The 15,809-nt window shown below is 41.4% G+C and overlaps 1 protein-coding gene across 1 annotated transcript in view; it reads right to left on the minus strand.

The window, feature by feature from the left end:
- LOC126248796 (serine hydroxymethyltransferase, mitochondrial-like) overlaps positions 1–15,809 on the minus strand; it is a 120,846-nt gene that overhangs the window by 25,982 nt on the left and 79,055 nt on the right. Inside the window, exons 6-7 of the mRNA XM_049950186.1 lie at positions 7,035–7,174; positions 2,932–3,094 (exon numbers count right to left, since the gene is read on the minus strand). Of these exons, the coding sequence (XP_049806143.1) occupies positions 2,932–3,094; positions 7,035–7,174 (303 nt within the window). The remainder of the gene's footprint in view (positions 1–2,931; positions 3,095–7,034; positions 7,175–15,809) is intronic.

Here is a 15,809-nt window from a genome sequence, read left to right on the forward strand (position 1 = left end):
ACCTTTATACAGCATACTTTCCTTTCTGGGAAAGAATCTATTACCTCATCAAAGTTCGTCAACGTTTTCCTACAAGAAAAACGGAATGTGGTTGTCTACTACCAGAAAAGCTGTTAATAGAAATAGTACCCAAGACTGGTGCGGTTTCTCGATCTAATTACGTGTATTTTGTCACTGTGTGCTAGATAAAATGAAATAGGCCTGCCTAATATTGCAGCAATTGTTACACGCACCAAATAAATGAGACTATTTTGGCACAAATGGTCATTTTTATAACACGACAGAATATAATTCATGAAGTACCAATATCAAATGCCTATTAGGCCTACTACAAGCAAAAGGTTTTATGTCAGAAAATAGTTTCACATTTCATTCATACACTCTAGTTTCTGAAGCACGAGATCGAAAAGTAGTAGTACGAAATTTTTATATAAATTTGGAATCGTCATATTCTTCTGTAATTTGTGAGTCTTCATTTCTTCTCCTTCCTCGTTCTGACAAACAATCTTGTTACCACTAATTCTGTAACTATTCCTGCCAGTGTCAAAATTTATTCTCTGGTTAACTTCACTAACCCTGCAACAATCACCGGTTTAGTTATCCCGCATTTGTTCTCCGGTTAGGCATTATTACGTGTTCATACAAAGCGTTTCCCGCGCTACTCCCAGAATAGAACTTTAGCGGCTGCTAGCCGGGGACTGTATAACTGGCCCTTAGTAGTGTAGCGGTCTAGCCAAAAATGTTTCGTCAAAATTTCATTTTCTTGGATACACGTAGAAGGCAATACATAATCTTAGTTGCCTGTTATTCCTGCTAGTCGTTTATTTCCACTCTAGTAGTCTGAATCTATGGAATTTCCTAGTAATTATAATAATGCTGATCATCTGCAAACTCAGTCAACCACATAAACAGCGATTGTCATTCACCCTTTCGGCTTTAATCGCTCAGCTCTTATAGACCCGTCCCCTTTTGTCTACAGGAAAGTTTATTTCTAGATGCGACAGATGTGGGCGCTTCGTGAAACAAGGTCTTTTTCCTCAATAATACGAATTTGGTGCCATCCCTCCCTCTCCCTGAAACTGCCACCAGGGGCAGATACTACGGTTTTCCCCTGCCCCCCAGTTCCAGGCCTGTTGGGCATACGTGAATCTGCTAGCTTAGGCGCACCAGCAAAATTTTTCCGGATAGCATCTGGCTGCTTGCTGCAATTGCTTGTACAGCTAACTGCCACACTTCTGTAGCCAGAAACAGGAGGAGGTACTACTCATACGTGACTGAACTGCACACGCGCATAAGCTCGCTTGCAACCGCTCAAACAAATCTATTGTAAACAGTTGTGACGTCACGCTCATTGGAGACAATTTGTTGTTACGAAACACTGCATAGTCTTCCTAAGGGCTTTGACACATTTTGTTGTTGGCACACACTTGTATGAGCACTGTGTTTTATACTTGTATATGGTGCATTTCCTTTGCAACTTAAGTTTTATTTTCATTTTTTTCTCTTGTTCGTGTTTTATTGCTGCAGTATTATTCTGCAGTAGCTAGATACAGTAATATTCTCTGTTAGAGTATTGGTTCTTACTGGTCATATAATTACAAAAATTTAACTGAAAACTAAAACAATGAAAAAATCCTGGAATTCTAAAAAATTCTCGGGTTTTTCCTGGTTTTCTCCTGGATGAAAAAATTCCCGGGTTTTTCCGGGATCTCCCGGTTGTCCTGGATCGTATACACCGTGTTCAGCTCTTATAACAGTCTCATTTCTGTACCAGTTGTACACAAACTTTTGCTGCCTATGTTTTACCTTGCTACTATGAAATTTTAAAGAGTGCTTTCCAGTCAACATAAACATAGGTTTCCCTTTCTTCAGTCTGTTTTCTAATAGAAATTGTTTTGTCAGCACTGCCTCTTGTCTTCCTACATTTCTCTGGAACCCAACCTGGTCTACCCAAAGTTGGCTTTTATGAGTTTTTCTGTTATTCTGGTAATAATCTGTTTCCGTATTTTGCAGTCGTCACTTAATAAACTGGTAGTTTGGTGATTCCCATTCCGAGGGATGGGAAACTGTAGGCAGAATTGGTATCTAATGTCCTGGTGGTTTGGGACTAACTGGTTAAAGAAAAATTATTTGAGAAGAGGCCTAGATTCAAACAGAAGACTATCGCCCTGCATCAGGACAATGCATCCACCTACAAAGTTGCTTTGGCAGGGGGAAATCTTGAGTAATCTGAAATACAATTTGCGGGTATGTCTATCTTATTCACTAGATTGAGAACTCTTCCGACTTCCACCTATTCCCACATCTAATGATATTTGTGACTACAAACTGTGTGAAGTAGTTTATAGTAGACATAAATTTTGCAGATGTAAAAGACATTCTTCTTCTGCCAGGCCAATAACTTTTACCTTTCTCTTTTTTACAACAAAAGTTTCTTGTTTATGTCGGCAGTAATCTTCTACAATTACCAAACTAAGATGTAAGGTTGATGTGGCATAACATTCAGCAAACATTACTCTTATTTCTCAACAGACCCTCAGCAATATGTACATACAGATGTGTGTATGTATCTGTCCATGTTACTGTAAGTGTGAAATCTACTAATACCATCACCACACACGTAACAAATGCCAAATTTTGCAGGCATAGTGCAAAAATTTATAAATATTCATACATTCTTTTATTTCAATTTAACTGTGTCAATATAAGGCCACATTCTGCCCTTAAGAAACAATTTATGAAAATGCGACAGACTTCAATGAACATTAAGAGGAAAATAAAGGAGTATATAATGTTACTGATGAAACAACTCATTAATATTTCAATTTAGACATTTTTTAGCCTAATGAAAACTAATGGATCAGTGCAGTCTTAGATAGTATTGCTACAATCATAGCAGACATAATTAAAATTATTTTCAGTTACACTCACCTGTTTTAATGCTACAGCCACTGCACCAATGGCATGGTTATGTGGGCCACCCTGAAGTGATGGGAACACAGCTGCATTGATGCGAGATTCAAAATCATACAGTATACTTTTTCCAGCCTTATCAGTATCTTTTACACCACGTCGATAGAAAATCAAGCCAGATCTAATAACAAAATAGCAAAGAAAGAAACCTACAATGTACATTGATATTAAGAGATGTTGGAACAAAGGAATTAAGTTCTTCATTAATGTCATAACATCAGTACTGCTCATTTAATATGCGATTGTCATACTGATTGTCACTGATTATGTATATTTTTGAGATTATATTACACACGATGGCCAAAAGTTAACAGATTTTTGACGATCCACAAAACAAGACACAACAGTAATGTGTTGATCAATATGCATCTGACAGCACTATAATACAAACAAATATATACTGGAAAAACATACCAAGGGCTTTAGCTGGCACTTATTCTGTGTGCTGGCACAAGAGGTTCTTATATTGCATATCAGGCTGTCCAGCATGGCCTGTAGTGATGGCACTCGATGTACTCCCTCTAAAGACTGATTACAATCTGTGGTGTGAGTTTTAGGACTTCAGTCATTTGGCCTTGAGCATCCCATGCATACTCAACTGAAATTAACTCTGCACAAGATGTCCATGTTTTGCAGGTGTTCATCCTGTGTGTCTGGGAATCACCATCATCTATGAAATGGAACCCAGGCCCATATCCACAACAAAAAAGGGCTACATCTTATGCCTAGAAAACACATGCAGTGATGTATGTGCTCTTAAAATGATGCCCCCTCAAAGAACAGTGAAACCATCAAACTGATTCTTTTTTACAGTATTTGCAAGGTTGTAACAAGACACAGAAGTGCACAAAGTGAAAGGATGGTGATAGTCCCTCTCCAGATTAAACAGAATCATCTGCAAACAGAACCCATTGCTGTAGGGTCCTCTTGCATTTGAGCTGAAGATACAGCTGAACCTGATTTGTGTGTCACTCTGTTCTGTGTAATTCTTATTTTTACATAAAGTTTTATAGGTTCCAGCAAAATATAATTTAAAAATGTGTTAATTAAAACATATATGAGCACACATTTTTATGTAATATGCTGCTATATATAACAAATTCCAGTGAAATAAACTGAGTTTTGTGTACTTGTAATGAGCACTGTTGTTTGAAAAGAAGCCCAGTGATATTTTCCTTAACTTTGTTGATGTACGCAAGAACTGTGAGTGGGTGGTTCCACAGAGACAAGGCACAAAGCCATGGTAAACCAGAGTAGGTGGCTTGGAAACAAGACACTCCTGGCACTGTTGTTTTCAATACACGAATTTCTTATGTGATAATGACTGAGAAGTTGAAAGTTGCCGACTGACTTATTGTTGAGCAGTGGTTCTACCATTCAGTCGTTTTTGATCAGTCACGGAGAACATAAAAAGGAAAAGTTATGCAGATCAGAAAATAAAATTAATATGCGAGGTTGGTGCTACACACAAAACAAAATCTGAAATAGCTTAAGATTTGGGACTGGCCTATACCATATTACATACTACCATCAGCAAAAGAAACAGTATTTTGAGAAGGTTTTTAAAATTGGTTGCAAAATTAACAACACACAGCCATCAGCAAGAGGAGAGAGACATAGATTTGGAAATGGCACTTTTTGAATGGATCCAACAAAAATGGGGTGCAGCTTTACCAATCAGTAGCGACTTTTTAATGTTGAAAGCAGAGGTGACAGATTTAGCAGAAGTGTTCACATCACTGCTGATTTCAAGGCCTGTCGGGACAGTTAGAAGGATTTATAAATCATGAAATCACAGGGAGAACAATTTCTGGAAAATCTAAAGCTGTGTACGATATCACAGTGCAACACTGAATTGACAAGGTTCTGCCAGGTATCTGAAGGGATTATCAACCTCAAAATATCTAAAACTGTGACAAAATCTGTATAATCTACAGTCTGCTTTCTTGTAAAACATTAGCTGAATACCATGGGTCATGCCATGGAAGGAAGAAAAGTAAAATTCATGCGACAGTTCTGGCCACAGATGCAGGTGGAGCTGACAAACTTCCCCCACTTGTGACAGGACAGTCTAAGAATCTGGAGGTGTTTAAAAGGTGTAAAGACAAAACCTACAGAATAGAAATCAAATATAAATTCTTGGATGACTATGGGTCGACGTGCAGCATATCCATTCCAAATAGTTTTGGAAAATGTTTCAGTGGAATTTTTCCCTCCAAACTGTACCAGTGTGCTAGAGCCACTTGATTTGGGCATTACTGCAAATTTAAAAGTGCAATGTAGAAAAAAACGTGGTTTAACATAAGATACCACTCACTGATGCAGGAAATGAAAATTTCTCAGTTAACTTACTACAAGATGTGGAACTTCTTTTGGCTGCCTGGCAGTTGGTGTCATCCTCTACAATCAACAACCATTTCTGTACATCTGGTGTGTTACTGGAAGTGACTACTGTTGATGATGAAGATGAAGAAGAAGAAGAAGAAGAAGAAGAAGTAGTAGTGTCAGGTAATGAGTTAGCGCTACTGGAGGATGCAGATTTTGACAGTTTACTACATTTTGGTGATAATCTCGGTGAGTGTGTGGAACTACAGGATGAGGTGATTATTGCTGATGCTTTCCAACAATGTGGTGGTGATCAAGAAGGTGAACCAGCTTCAGGTGACAGTGATGGAGATGGCTATTTTAATCTTGAAACATCTATGCTGAGTGAAGTGTTAAGTACAATCAATGTGTGCAGACATTACATACTGTGAAAATTTGTAGTGAAAAAGCTCTGAATTCATTACTAAGTTTGTAAAATTGGATGTATACACTTAATGCATGAAAAGTGAAAGAAGCCAAATTATCCGATTTCATTAAAGCAGGATCGAGTTCAAAATAATGTATTTTCTCTTTAATACTGCATCTTTGTTGTTTGTACAGTGCAAAGTGCCAAATTACAATACAGTATCTAATTTCTCTAAAGCAGGACCGAGTAATATTTTTTCCTTTTAATACTGTACTCTATCTTTGACATTTGTGAAGTTCACACTTGTATATACATATATTTTTTCCAATGGAGAATACGGTGCGTATTAATGTATCTATATCTCACTTATAAGTAATTCTGAGTTACAAGTAATGTTTTCTCTTCCCTTGGATATATGTATAAATCAGATCCACCTATATTTGTAAACAATGGCAGATTGTTAAAGTGCAAAATCAGTAAGTTGAGAGAAATGAAGATAGACATGCAGCTTACCATAACTGCTTTATTAACTGTGCACTGAGCAAAGACTACCACAAACATGAAAGTTAAAAGAAGTGGCTATCATCATTCCTGTTCACTGAATACACTGTTATTCTTGATGTAAGTAAGATATATAGAAACTTCATTGATTGGAATGGTGAAGAAAATTATACAGCTGAAGAACCAGTGTCAAAGTATCTAAAATGCTGTGGTAGTAAATTACGTTACAACTAGACTGCCAAAATACCAATAAGAGAAGTTTAAGTCTTCAAACAAGAGGAAGAACCTTCTGTATTTGCAGTTCATTTGGTGCTATGGATTCAAAAAAAGAGAATTTGGTGAGGGCTACAATAAATAAAGCTGACAAACCTGCAAAGTGAGAGATGTGGAAACTAAGAAACTGAAGAGCATAAATGGCATGTAAAAAGACTAAAAGATAAGCTACTACATGGCACTAGAAGCTACTTATTAATTACTATGCATTTAATTTCAGTCATTATCTGTGATGTATTTGAGAACTAACCACTTAGTTGTAAGTTTGTAGCACACTGGCCTTTCTGTGCTCCATTCAGTGCAATGGAACAGGAAGCAAATTTTTTCTGGCAGCAAGTAACATTCATTACATGCTACAAACTACGAGTGTAGAGTGTCAAAACAAACATGTAATTTAACAAAATATGCACATTTTAACTGCAAACAATATCCTTTCTCACTTATACTCAGTATGTAAAGAACTATCAGTACACTCCATCACAACTGAAAAACTATAGCAAAATAGTTGTTTCATGATACTTGTTTTGACAATTATAGAAGGAATCTTTGACAATACCTTGCTCCACGAAGTGTTTTGTGTGTCGTCGTTGTGACAATGTCAGCATATTCAAATGGACTTGGGATAACACCACCAGCAACCAATCCAGAAATGTGAGCCATATCTGCCATCAACACTGCTTTAACTGAGTCACAGATCTGAAAACAAATGTGAAATAGTATCTTTCATTTTGTATTCATATCTGCAGGGACGTGGAACTAAACCACCTAACCTTCATCCTTCACAACACACACACACACACACACACACACACACACACACAGCACTTTGAAATCGCTCAAGACACTTAATTTTTCATGAGAAACTTCAGCATCTGTAATTAATGGACTGGATATACGACTAGTTTTGACAGACATGCCACCAAGCAAATTTAGTAGCACTGGAAATCATCTAATGTTTTCAAATGGACATTCCAACTAAGCGGGAATACAGCTGTTAGTTGATTTAAAGTTGGACAAATATTTGTCAGAACTATAGCTGATATGCCAACAACACTGTAAACTCACAGGAACTAAGAGTGACTAGAGATAGTGGGTAAGTAGCCCCAGCCTTAGACCATAACCAGCTACAGCAATGTGGGAAATGGCCATAAAATATTTTACTCAAATACTATAATGTGCATCCTTACAACACCAACGTATCAAAGTTGGAAACATGGATTTACAGTAATGCTACAAGTAATGTACTCTACTTTCCAGATCTCCCCCATCTTCTTCTTTATTTCTTTTCTTGGGTTCCATGTGACCATCTGGATTCTAAGCTACTCAGTCACACAAACACAATCAATTTGTAACATGGACATATCAATAACACAGTTCAGTTTTATTCTGTCATATTGTGATACAAAAGGCACTTCACAGGAACTAAGAGTGAGTAATGTATGCACTACATTAAACAGTCTTAACAATGAGTATTCCGTAAGCCAGACATTGCTGCTACCTGCTATCCCACTGGTGCAACTATTTACATTTTGCTACAGAACTGAATGTAACACAGAGACAAGTGCACAGGAATGCCTTTTAGCCTAAACGGAAATTTTTGAATATCACTATCATTAAAAGTTTTTTTCTTTGAAAATTCGAAGATTACTATACAGTCCAGAAATATATGTACAGTGCAATGCTAAGCTACACTACCAGATCGAAAGTATCCTGACACCTAATAGTGGACATTGATATGGGATGTGTCCACCCTTCACCTTTATGATGGTTTGCCTCTGCTGTGATCACTTCCAGGGTGGTGCCTGAATCTCTGTGGAGGAATTACAACCCATTGTTCTTCAAGAGCTGAAAACACAGAAGGTAGTAATGCTGGATGCTGGGGTCTGGAGGGAAGTCGACATTCTAACAACTCTAAGGTGTTCCATTGGGTGCAGGTCAGGACTCCAGGCAGGCCAGGCCATTTGAGGAATGCTATTGTCAACAAGCCATTATCTCATATATACTGCTTTACAATAGAGTGCACTGTCATCCTGATATTACAATCATCCTCTCCGAATAGTTCCTCTACTGTATGCAGTGCACAATGCTGTAAAATGTGCGCGTATCCTTTTAAATTTAGAGTTTTCTTAGGTGCAACAAGGGGACCACATACTAAACAAGAAAAAAACACCCCCCCCCCCCCCCCACACACACACACACACACCATAAAATCACCTCCTCTGTATTTCACTGGCACTATACATGATGGCAGGTAAGATATGTTCTCCAGGCATTCACCAAACGCAAGCCCTTCGATCAGATTGCCAGAGTGTACAGTGTGATTCATCACTCTAAATCACTCATTTCCAGTCATCCACTGCTGGTGGCATCACTCTTTACCCCTCCTCAAGTGTTGTTTAGTGCTGACTACAGAAATGTGTGGCTTATGAGGAGCTGCTTCACCAATGTAGCCCAGTCTTTTTTACTCCATATGCACAGTCACTGTGCTAGTTTTACTGCTGGTAGCATGTTACAACTAACAAGTGATTCCTTCCACTGATTCCCTGCCTTTTTTTTTTTAAACTGCCCTCCACAATGCTTGATCATCTCAGCCCATCAGTACACGAGGTCCACCTGGTCTTTATTTATCTCTGGTTGTTCCTTCATGTTTCCACTTCTCAATAATATCACCAACAGCCAACTTGAACAGCTTTAGAAGGCTTGTAATTTCTGTGATGGATTTGTTACTCAGATGAGATCCAGTGTCAATGAAATCTCTTGACCGACACATTTTGCTGTTTACATCTTCTCTACAACAACACCATACACACACTGCCTCTGTTTATGCAGGCAAGTCTCTCTCTCATAACACCTAGTGGCCAATTCCGCATTACGTAAGGGATCCAGATACTTTTGATCAGATAGTGTATATCAATATTCTTTAGTGGAACTTTACTTTTGGTATAAATGGCCACCCCCTACCAATTGAAAAGGATTACTCTCTTAGAAAACTGCTATGATGTAAATCTCCAAAGAAAATATCCGTATTTCTTACACACACAACAATATAGTCACAGTCTATCAGCAGATAATGTAGTTTACCTCTAACCCCTTTACTATTTTGATGAAACAAGGTCACTGAACATTCTGATCCACATTCCTTATTTATTTTGCTGGTATCTGGCATTTTGGGAACATTATTTCAGCAGGGATATCTCCCATCTGATTTCATGAGGCTGATTCTTCCAAGGTCCCGGAAATTTTCGCTTAAGAGAAAACAAATCCTATTAATTATCTGACCCTCCCTTTCCAACATTGCCCAGGTTTAACTCTATGGTTACTCTAAACCAATACCACAAAACTGAGTGTCTTGTCAGTTATCAGCATGTTCAAGCCACATATTAACTTGCCTTACAGCACTACCAGGAAGGTGTCTATCATGATCCTGGAACAGTTGCACTAAGTAAAAAATGGTGATATGAGCCTGAGCAACAATCTTTCGAAAGTCATCACCTCTGTCATGAGGTCAGTCCATATATAATAGCTCCTAGCCCATTTCACTATCACTATGTGAACATCTTGAGTGTGTTCCTTACACAATGCACCCAAATATGTCACCAGAGTCCTGTACTTGGCTTGAAAATCCTGTTTCCTGTATTTTGCAGAACAGCTTCCTAAAACAATTTGAATTTTTTAAACATTGTTTACAATTATCTAGGATTTTCCACCAATGGTGGTCATTAGCATATTTTCTATCTCTACAACGACTGTATATTTACTCTCACCAACAGCATGCATTACTCATTGCAAGGCTGAAAAATAATAGACGACACTCTATTAACAAGAATGATGATGTAGAAAGCAACAAATAAAATTTCTTTGATATTATGAAGAAGTTGGTTGTTTGGTTTTTTGGAGCTGAAGGGTTCAAACTGTGAGGTCATCAGTCCCTTCATCCTATGTGTATCAAACCATAAACACAGCCCGACTGTAACCAAGATACAATAAAACAGAGACAAAATCAAAGAGAAGTAGGAGTGGGGTGAGAGGGAGTAAAGTGGGCGAGCTGCAGCTGGGAGGTCCCTGGGGCATGGTATGTGGTGGGAGATGCACCTCCTGTATTCGACCAGCACCACCTCACCCTCTGTTACCCCAAGAAAATGAGCAGCACAGAAGATAAAATTTTAGTAAAGACAAAAAATTAAAATGGCAAACATAAAAGAATAAGGAGAATAAAAAGATGGGAAGAGTAGAGACCAGTCTGGACCACCAAGAAAGGGCTGCTGTAGGTCCCCTGGGCCAGAGCAGATGAGGGGTGCCCCTCCAGCCTCTCAGGTGTTGAATGAGGCCAAAGTGCCCCACCTCACAGAGACACGTACAAAACATCTTCACAGGTGAAATGTAAAACCAGGTCAGTCGCTTTGCATCATTTGCTAGGATCAGAGGTAGTGTGCCAAGAAGTTTAAGATACTGCCGCAAAGCAGCTTAATTTGAGCACTCTAGTAGGATGTGCGCCACCATCAGTTGGGTGCCAAACTGGCAGTAAGGTGGGTCCTCACAATGGAGTATGTAATCACGGGACAGCCAAGTGCGGCCAGTGCATAGTACACACTGAACAGTGGAGTCTCTTTGAGAAGCATGAGGGGAAGACTGCCATGTGGTTGCAGTCTCCTTTATTGCCCTCGGTTGGTTTGGAGATTCCAGGGCAAACTGTTCAGAGTTCCAGACTTCCAACAAATGATGCCATAGAGTCAACTGAAGGTCCAGCTCTGGGACCCCATTTCCAAAATTGGCATCCTGGTTGCCAACTTTGACAAGCAGTTGGTGTGTTCATTCCCTGAGACCCTGATATGTCTAGGTGCCCACACATGATGATTAGCTGTTCAGATTGATGAGGGTCACAAGGAAGATCTTGGGTACTCTTCACTAAAGGGTGACAAGGATAGCACTGGTCTATTGCCTGATCAGGGAATCACTGCAGATTAAAAGCACCTTGCCGGTGCAAGAGTGAGCATGGCTAGGGGCTTGTTTGAGGGCCACCAATTCAGCACTGAAGACACTGCATCTATTCGGCAGGGAGCATAGTTCGCTGCTCCTTGCATGTGTGCATGCAAAACCAGTTCGTCCGTCGATTGCTGAGCCATCAGTGTGTACCACTTTGGACCCAGAAATGCACCAAGGACAGCCAGGAACAGGCAGCGAAAAACAATGGAGTCAACTGAATCTCTCAGTTCAAAGCATAAATCAAGACAAGTCCGAGGTTAGGGTACATGGCATGGGGGCATACACAATTGCTTGTTGACAAGAGGCAACAGTGGGGGAAGTTTGAATTCAGAGCAGTGTCACTGTAGTCTAACTGCAGTTATGAACCAAGTTCTGGGTCTCTATTGTGGGAGGTGGATCTCTGGTTGTGAATGAACAGTATGACATTGACAGAAGTGCATGATGCAAGTCTTGATGGCTGGAAACAAAGCTGTGTGTGAGACCCGACGACTACGTCTTTTGAATGATACCCTGCAGTCAGCACTCAGCAATAACCACACTAGAGGAGCAAAAATCATTGGTATACAAAGGGGGTGATACTGAAGACCTCATGGCTGCTCCTAGACCACTGATGGCAACTAGAAAGAGAGGGACACCCAATACAGAGCTCTGCAGGACCCCATTCTCTTGGGTACGGGGGTACTGTGGGAAGCACCAACTTTAACCCGGAAAGTATGGTGTGACAAGAAGTTCTGGACAAAAATCAGAAGTGGGCCTGAGATCTTACTCCTGTAAGGTAGTGAGCATACAGTGTCACCATGTGAAGTCATAAGTCTCCTATAGGTCCAAGAAGGCAGTAGTAAGGTGTTGACATCAGTCAAAAGCTGTCCAGATGGTAGACTCCAGGCAAACTAACTTATCAGCAGTGGAACAGCCTTGGTGGAAACTGCCTTGGTTTGGAGCCAGAAGGCCTCGAGACTCAAGGAGCCAACACTGCCAGCTCACCATCCATTCGAGTGACTTACAGAGAACATTGGTGAGACTAATTGGGTGATATAGCTTTCCATCTCTAGGGGCTGCTTACCCGGCTTCAGTACTGGGATGAAGATGCTCTCTTGCCATTGAGATAGGAACTCTCCCTCACTCTAAATATGGGTGAAGGTGGTAAGGAGATAATGCTGACAATCCTCTGATCAGTGTTTGAGCATATGGTTGTGGATGCAGTTTGGCCTTGGTGTTGCATCAGGGCAAAGGGCTAGGGCACTGAGGAATTCCCACTCACTGAATGGAGCATTATAGGGCTCCAGAAGAAGTGTAGTGAAAGAAATGTATGCACTCCACCTGCTGTTCAATGACACGAAAGGCATGTTGATAGTTCTCAGCTGCAGAGGCTTGAGCATAATGCAGAGCAAAATGTTCAGCTTCTGGGCACTGTTTAAGGAAATACCAGGTACACCTGCTGGGCACTTACGTGTAGAGGATTATGATCTTTGCCAAGACGTATGAAGGAGATGCACATGATTCAATGGCTGAAACTTACCGTTCCCGCATTCTTGCTTCCATAGTTTTATTATGTAGTGAACCTGGGCACAGAGCCATTTAAAGGCAATGAGGTGCTCCATCAACGGATCCCACTTATGGCATTGCAGTGCCTGCCTGTGAGCTCTAACAGCCTCTGAGATTTCTGAGTTCCACCAAGGTACTATGTTCCGAAGGAGGGGATCCAAAAAAATAGGGGATCTCCAAGGAGGTTGCCAATTGTTGGCTGTCGCACTCTGGACAAATGCATAAATACCTCCATGTAGCTGGGAGCTAAGAATGACAGTGGAGGTGAAAGCATCCCAGTCTGCTTTGTTGAGAGCCCATCTGGGCGGACACCCAGTGGAGTGATGCTGAGAGAGGGGCAAGTGGTCTCTACCACAAAGGTCATCATGGATTCTACAGTGGATGGATGCGAGAAGACCAAGGCCGCATATAGAAAGATCAATGACTGATTAAGTTGCACTTGTCACACTGAGGTGTGTGGGGCTACCAATGTTCAAGAGACAGAGCTCAAGATCTGCCAGTAACTTTTCGATATCTTTACTGTGGTCTGTGATTGTGGTTCCACCCTACAAAGGGTTATGGGCATTGAAGTCATCCAAGATTAAGAAAGGTGAGGGGGGCTGAGAAACCAATGCAGACAATATGTTCCAAGGCAATTCACCATTGGGAGGGAGATAAACATTACAGATAGTAAAATCCTGAAATACCCTTATCCGAACAGCCACAGCCTCCAAAGTTGTATCAAGAGGCACAAGTTCACTGTATACAGAGAGCAGAACATATGTGCCACTCCACCTGACACGCTATCATAGTCAGCGTGATTTTTTGAAATACCCTTACAGCCATGAAGGGCAGTGGTCCGCATTGCTGGAAATCAAGTTTCCTGAAGGACAATGCCAAAAGCAGCAGAGGAGTTGTAGCAGCTCAGCCAGGTGGTGGAATTTCACTGGAGAATCATGCTATCAGTATACTGTCAGGGCATGAAGGGACCAAGAAGGCAGGTTATGGTCCAGGGTCACCTGCTGCCACCAGCTAAGAGGTTACGATATTAACACACACAGGTTCTGAGACACATTGTGTGGTGCAAGGTGGAGCCTCAGGGTGACTGAGATCGCCACCTAGGCCACAGAAGCCAAACATATGGGATCCAGTGGCGTGGGAGCCACCGCAATGAAGACTACTTTTTATCTTTCTTCTCCTTATGGGGTCTAGATGACTGTGAGAGCTTTCCTGAATCAGTTTCAGGGACTGAGGAATATTGCAAAACCCTACGACCAGCAGGCTGTGGCTCCTTCAGCCACTGGCTGGTGTCCAGTTGCAGACTGGCAGAAACCTGGGGGGGGGGGGGGGGGGCATTCTGAGCAAGCCCATTCTGGTGTGAGAAGCCAAGCAAGGATGTTGCATCTCCAGCTGGGGGATGGGGATCAGCATCCCTGGTGGGTTGGGAGCCATTGCTCCCAAAGTGGGTGTGGGGGAAGTAGCAGGACAACAGCCCCTAACCATCAGGGTGGCAGGCATGGTAGGACGCATAATAGGTGACAGTACCATAGGCAGAGAGGGCAACATTGTCATGCATGCAGGATGCAGATGCTAACCTTTTCTTGGCCTCTTGGTATGTTAGTTACAGAGAGTCTCAAATCAATATCTCTCTCTCTCTCTCTCTCTCTCTCTCTCTCTCTCTCTCTCCCCCCGAAAGGCAGTGCAGTCTGGTGAGCAGGAAGAATGACGCTCTCCACATTAGACACAGACAGGAGGAAGGGCACAAGGAATGTTTGCGTGCAACAGTTGTCCACCATCCCAAAACATTGTTCTGGCATCGCAGTGCGAAGAAATATGCCTGAATTTCATACATTTGAAGCACCGCATGGGGAGGGGTGGGAATAGTGGTCATACGGTTTCACATCACACCAGTACACCATCACCTTCACCTTTTCAGGCAACTAGTCACCTTCAGAGGGCAAGATGAAGGCCCCGCTAGCAACACTATTGTTATTCAGCCCCTATGGACACAACAGGAAAGTGGATACCCCGTCACTCCAAGTAGACTTGTAGCTCATCCTCAAACAGCAAGAAATCACGATGCAAAATTATGCCTTGTACCATATTTAGGCTATTATGGGGAGTGATGGTCACCAGAATGTCACCCAGCTTGTCACGAGGAAGCAGAGTGCCTGAATGGACAGGGGATGCTGCTTTAATCAAAACTGACCCACTCTTCATTATGGAGCTGGCTGCAACTTTCCCAAACTTGCTCTCTATATCCTCTACAAAGAATAAAGGATTTGCAGCCAAAAAAGAATCCCCATATATACTTTTACACACCATGTATTGGGGGGAGTATTTCTCTCCTTGTCGCTTAGCCCTATGTTCCTCCCATCGCATAGGCAGGGAAGCAAACACTCTCAGGTCTTATCTCTGTGTTGAACGAGTTCTTTCCTTCTGAGGAGACTGCTGGCGCTCTATGAGCAGATGCAAGTCATCTGCCATGGTGCAACTCATGCCAAACAAGCTGCCACCCAACCTCAGCAATGGCTACTTGGCCAGTAATCCATTCCTCGAAGTCCCCGTGCCCCAGTCATGATGGACACATGGCAGCAGGTCAAACACAATGGGGACCATGTGTTTTATTTAATGAAAAGTTGTAGAAAATGCCAGAAGTGGAAACCTGAGTCCCCAAATCATAAACTATGTCCAAACTAGGTCTGCAGTCTGCATCAGGAAGACATTCTGATGGAAAGGCAGAGGGGGAAAGGGATAGTGGTAGTACAGGCTTACAGCACAGAAATGGAAGTAGTATTACAAAGGGATGGACATTATATTAAGA

This window comes from Schistocerca nitens, chromosome 3, assembly GCF_023898315.1.
Source record: "Schistocerca nitens isolate TAMUIC-IGC-003100 chromosome 3, iqSchNite1.1, whole genome shotgun sequence".
Classification (NCBI taxonomy): domain Eukaryota; kingdom Metazoa; phylum Arthropoda; class Insecta; order Orthoptera; family Acrididae; genus Schistocerca; species Schistocerca nitens.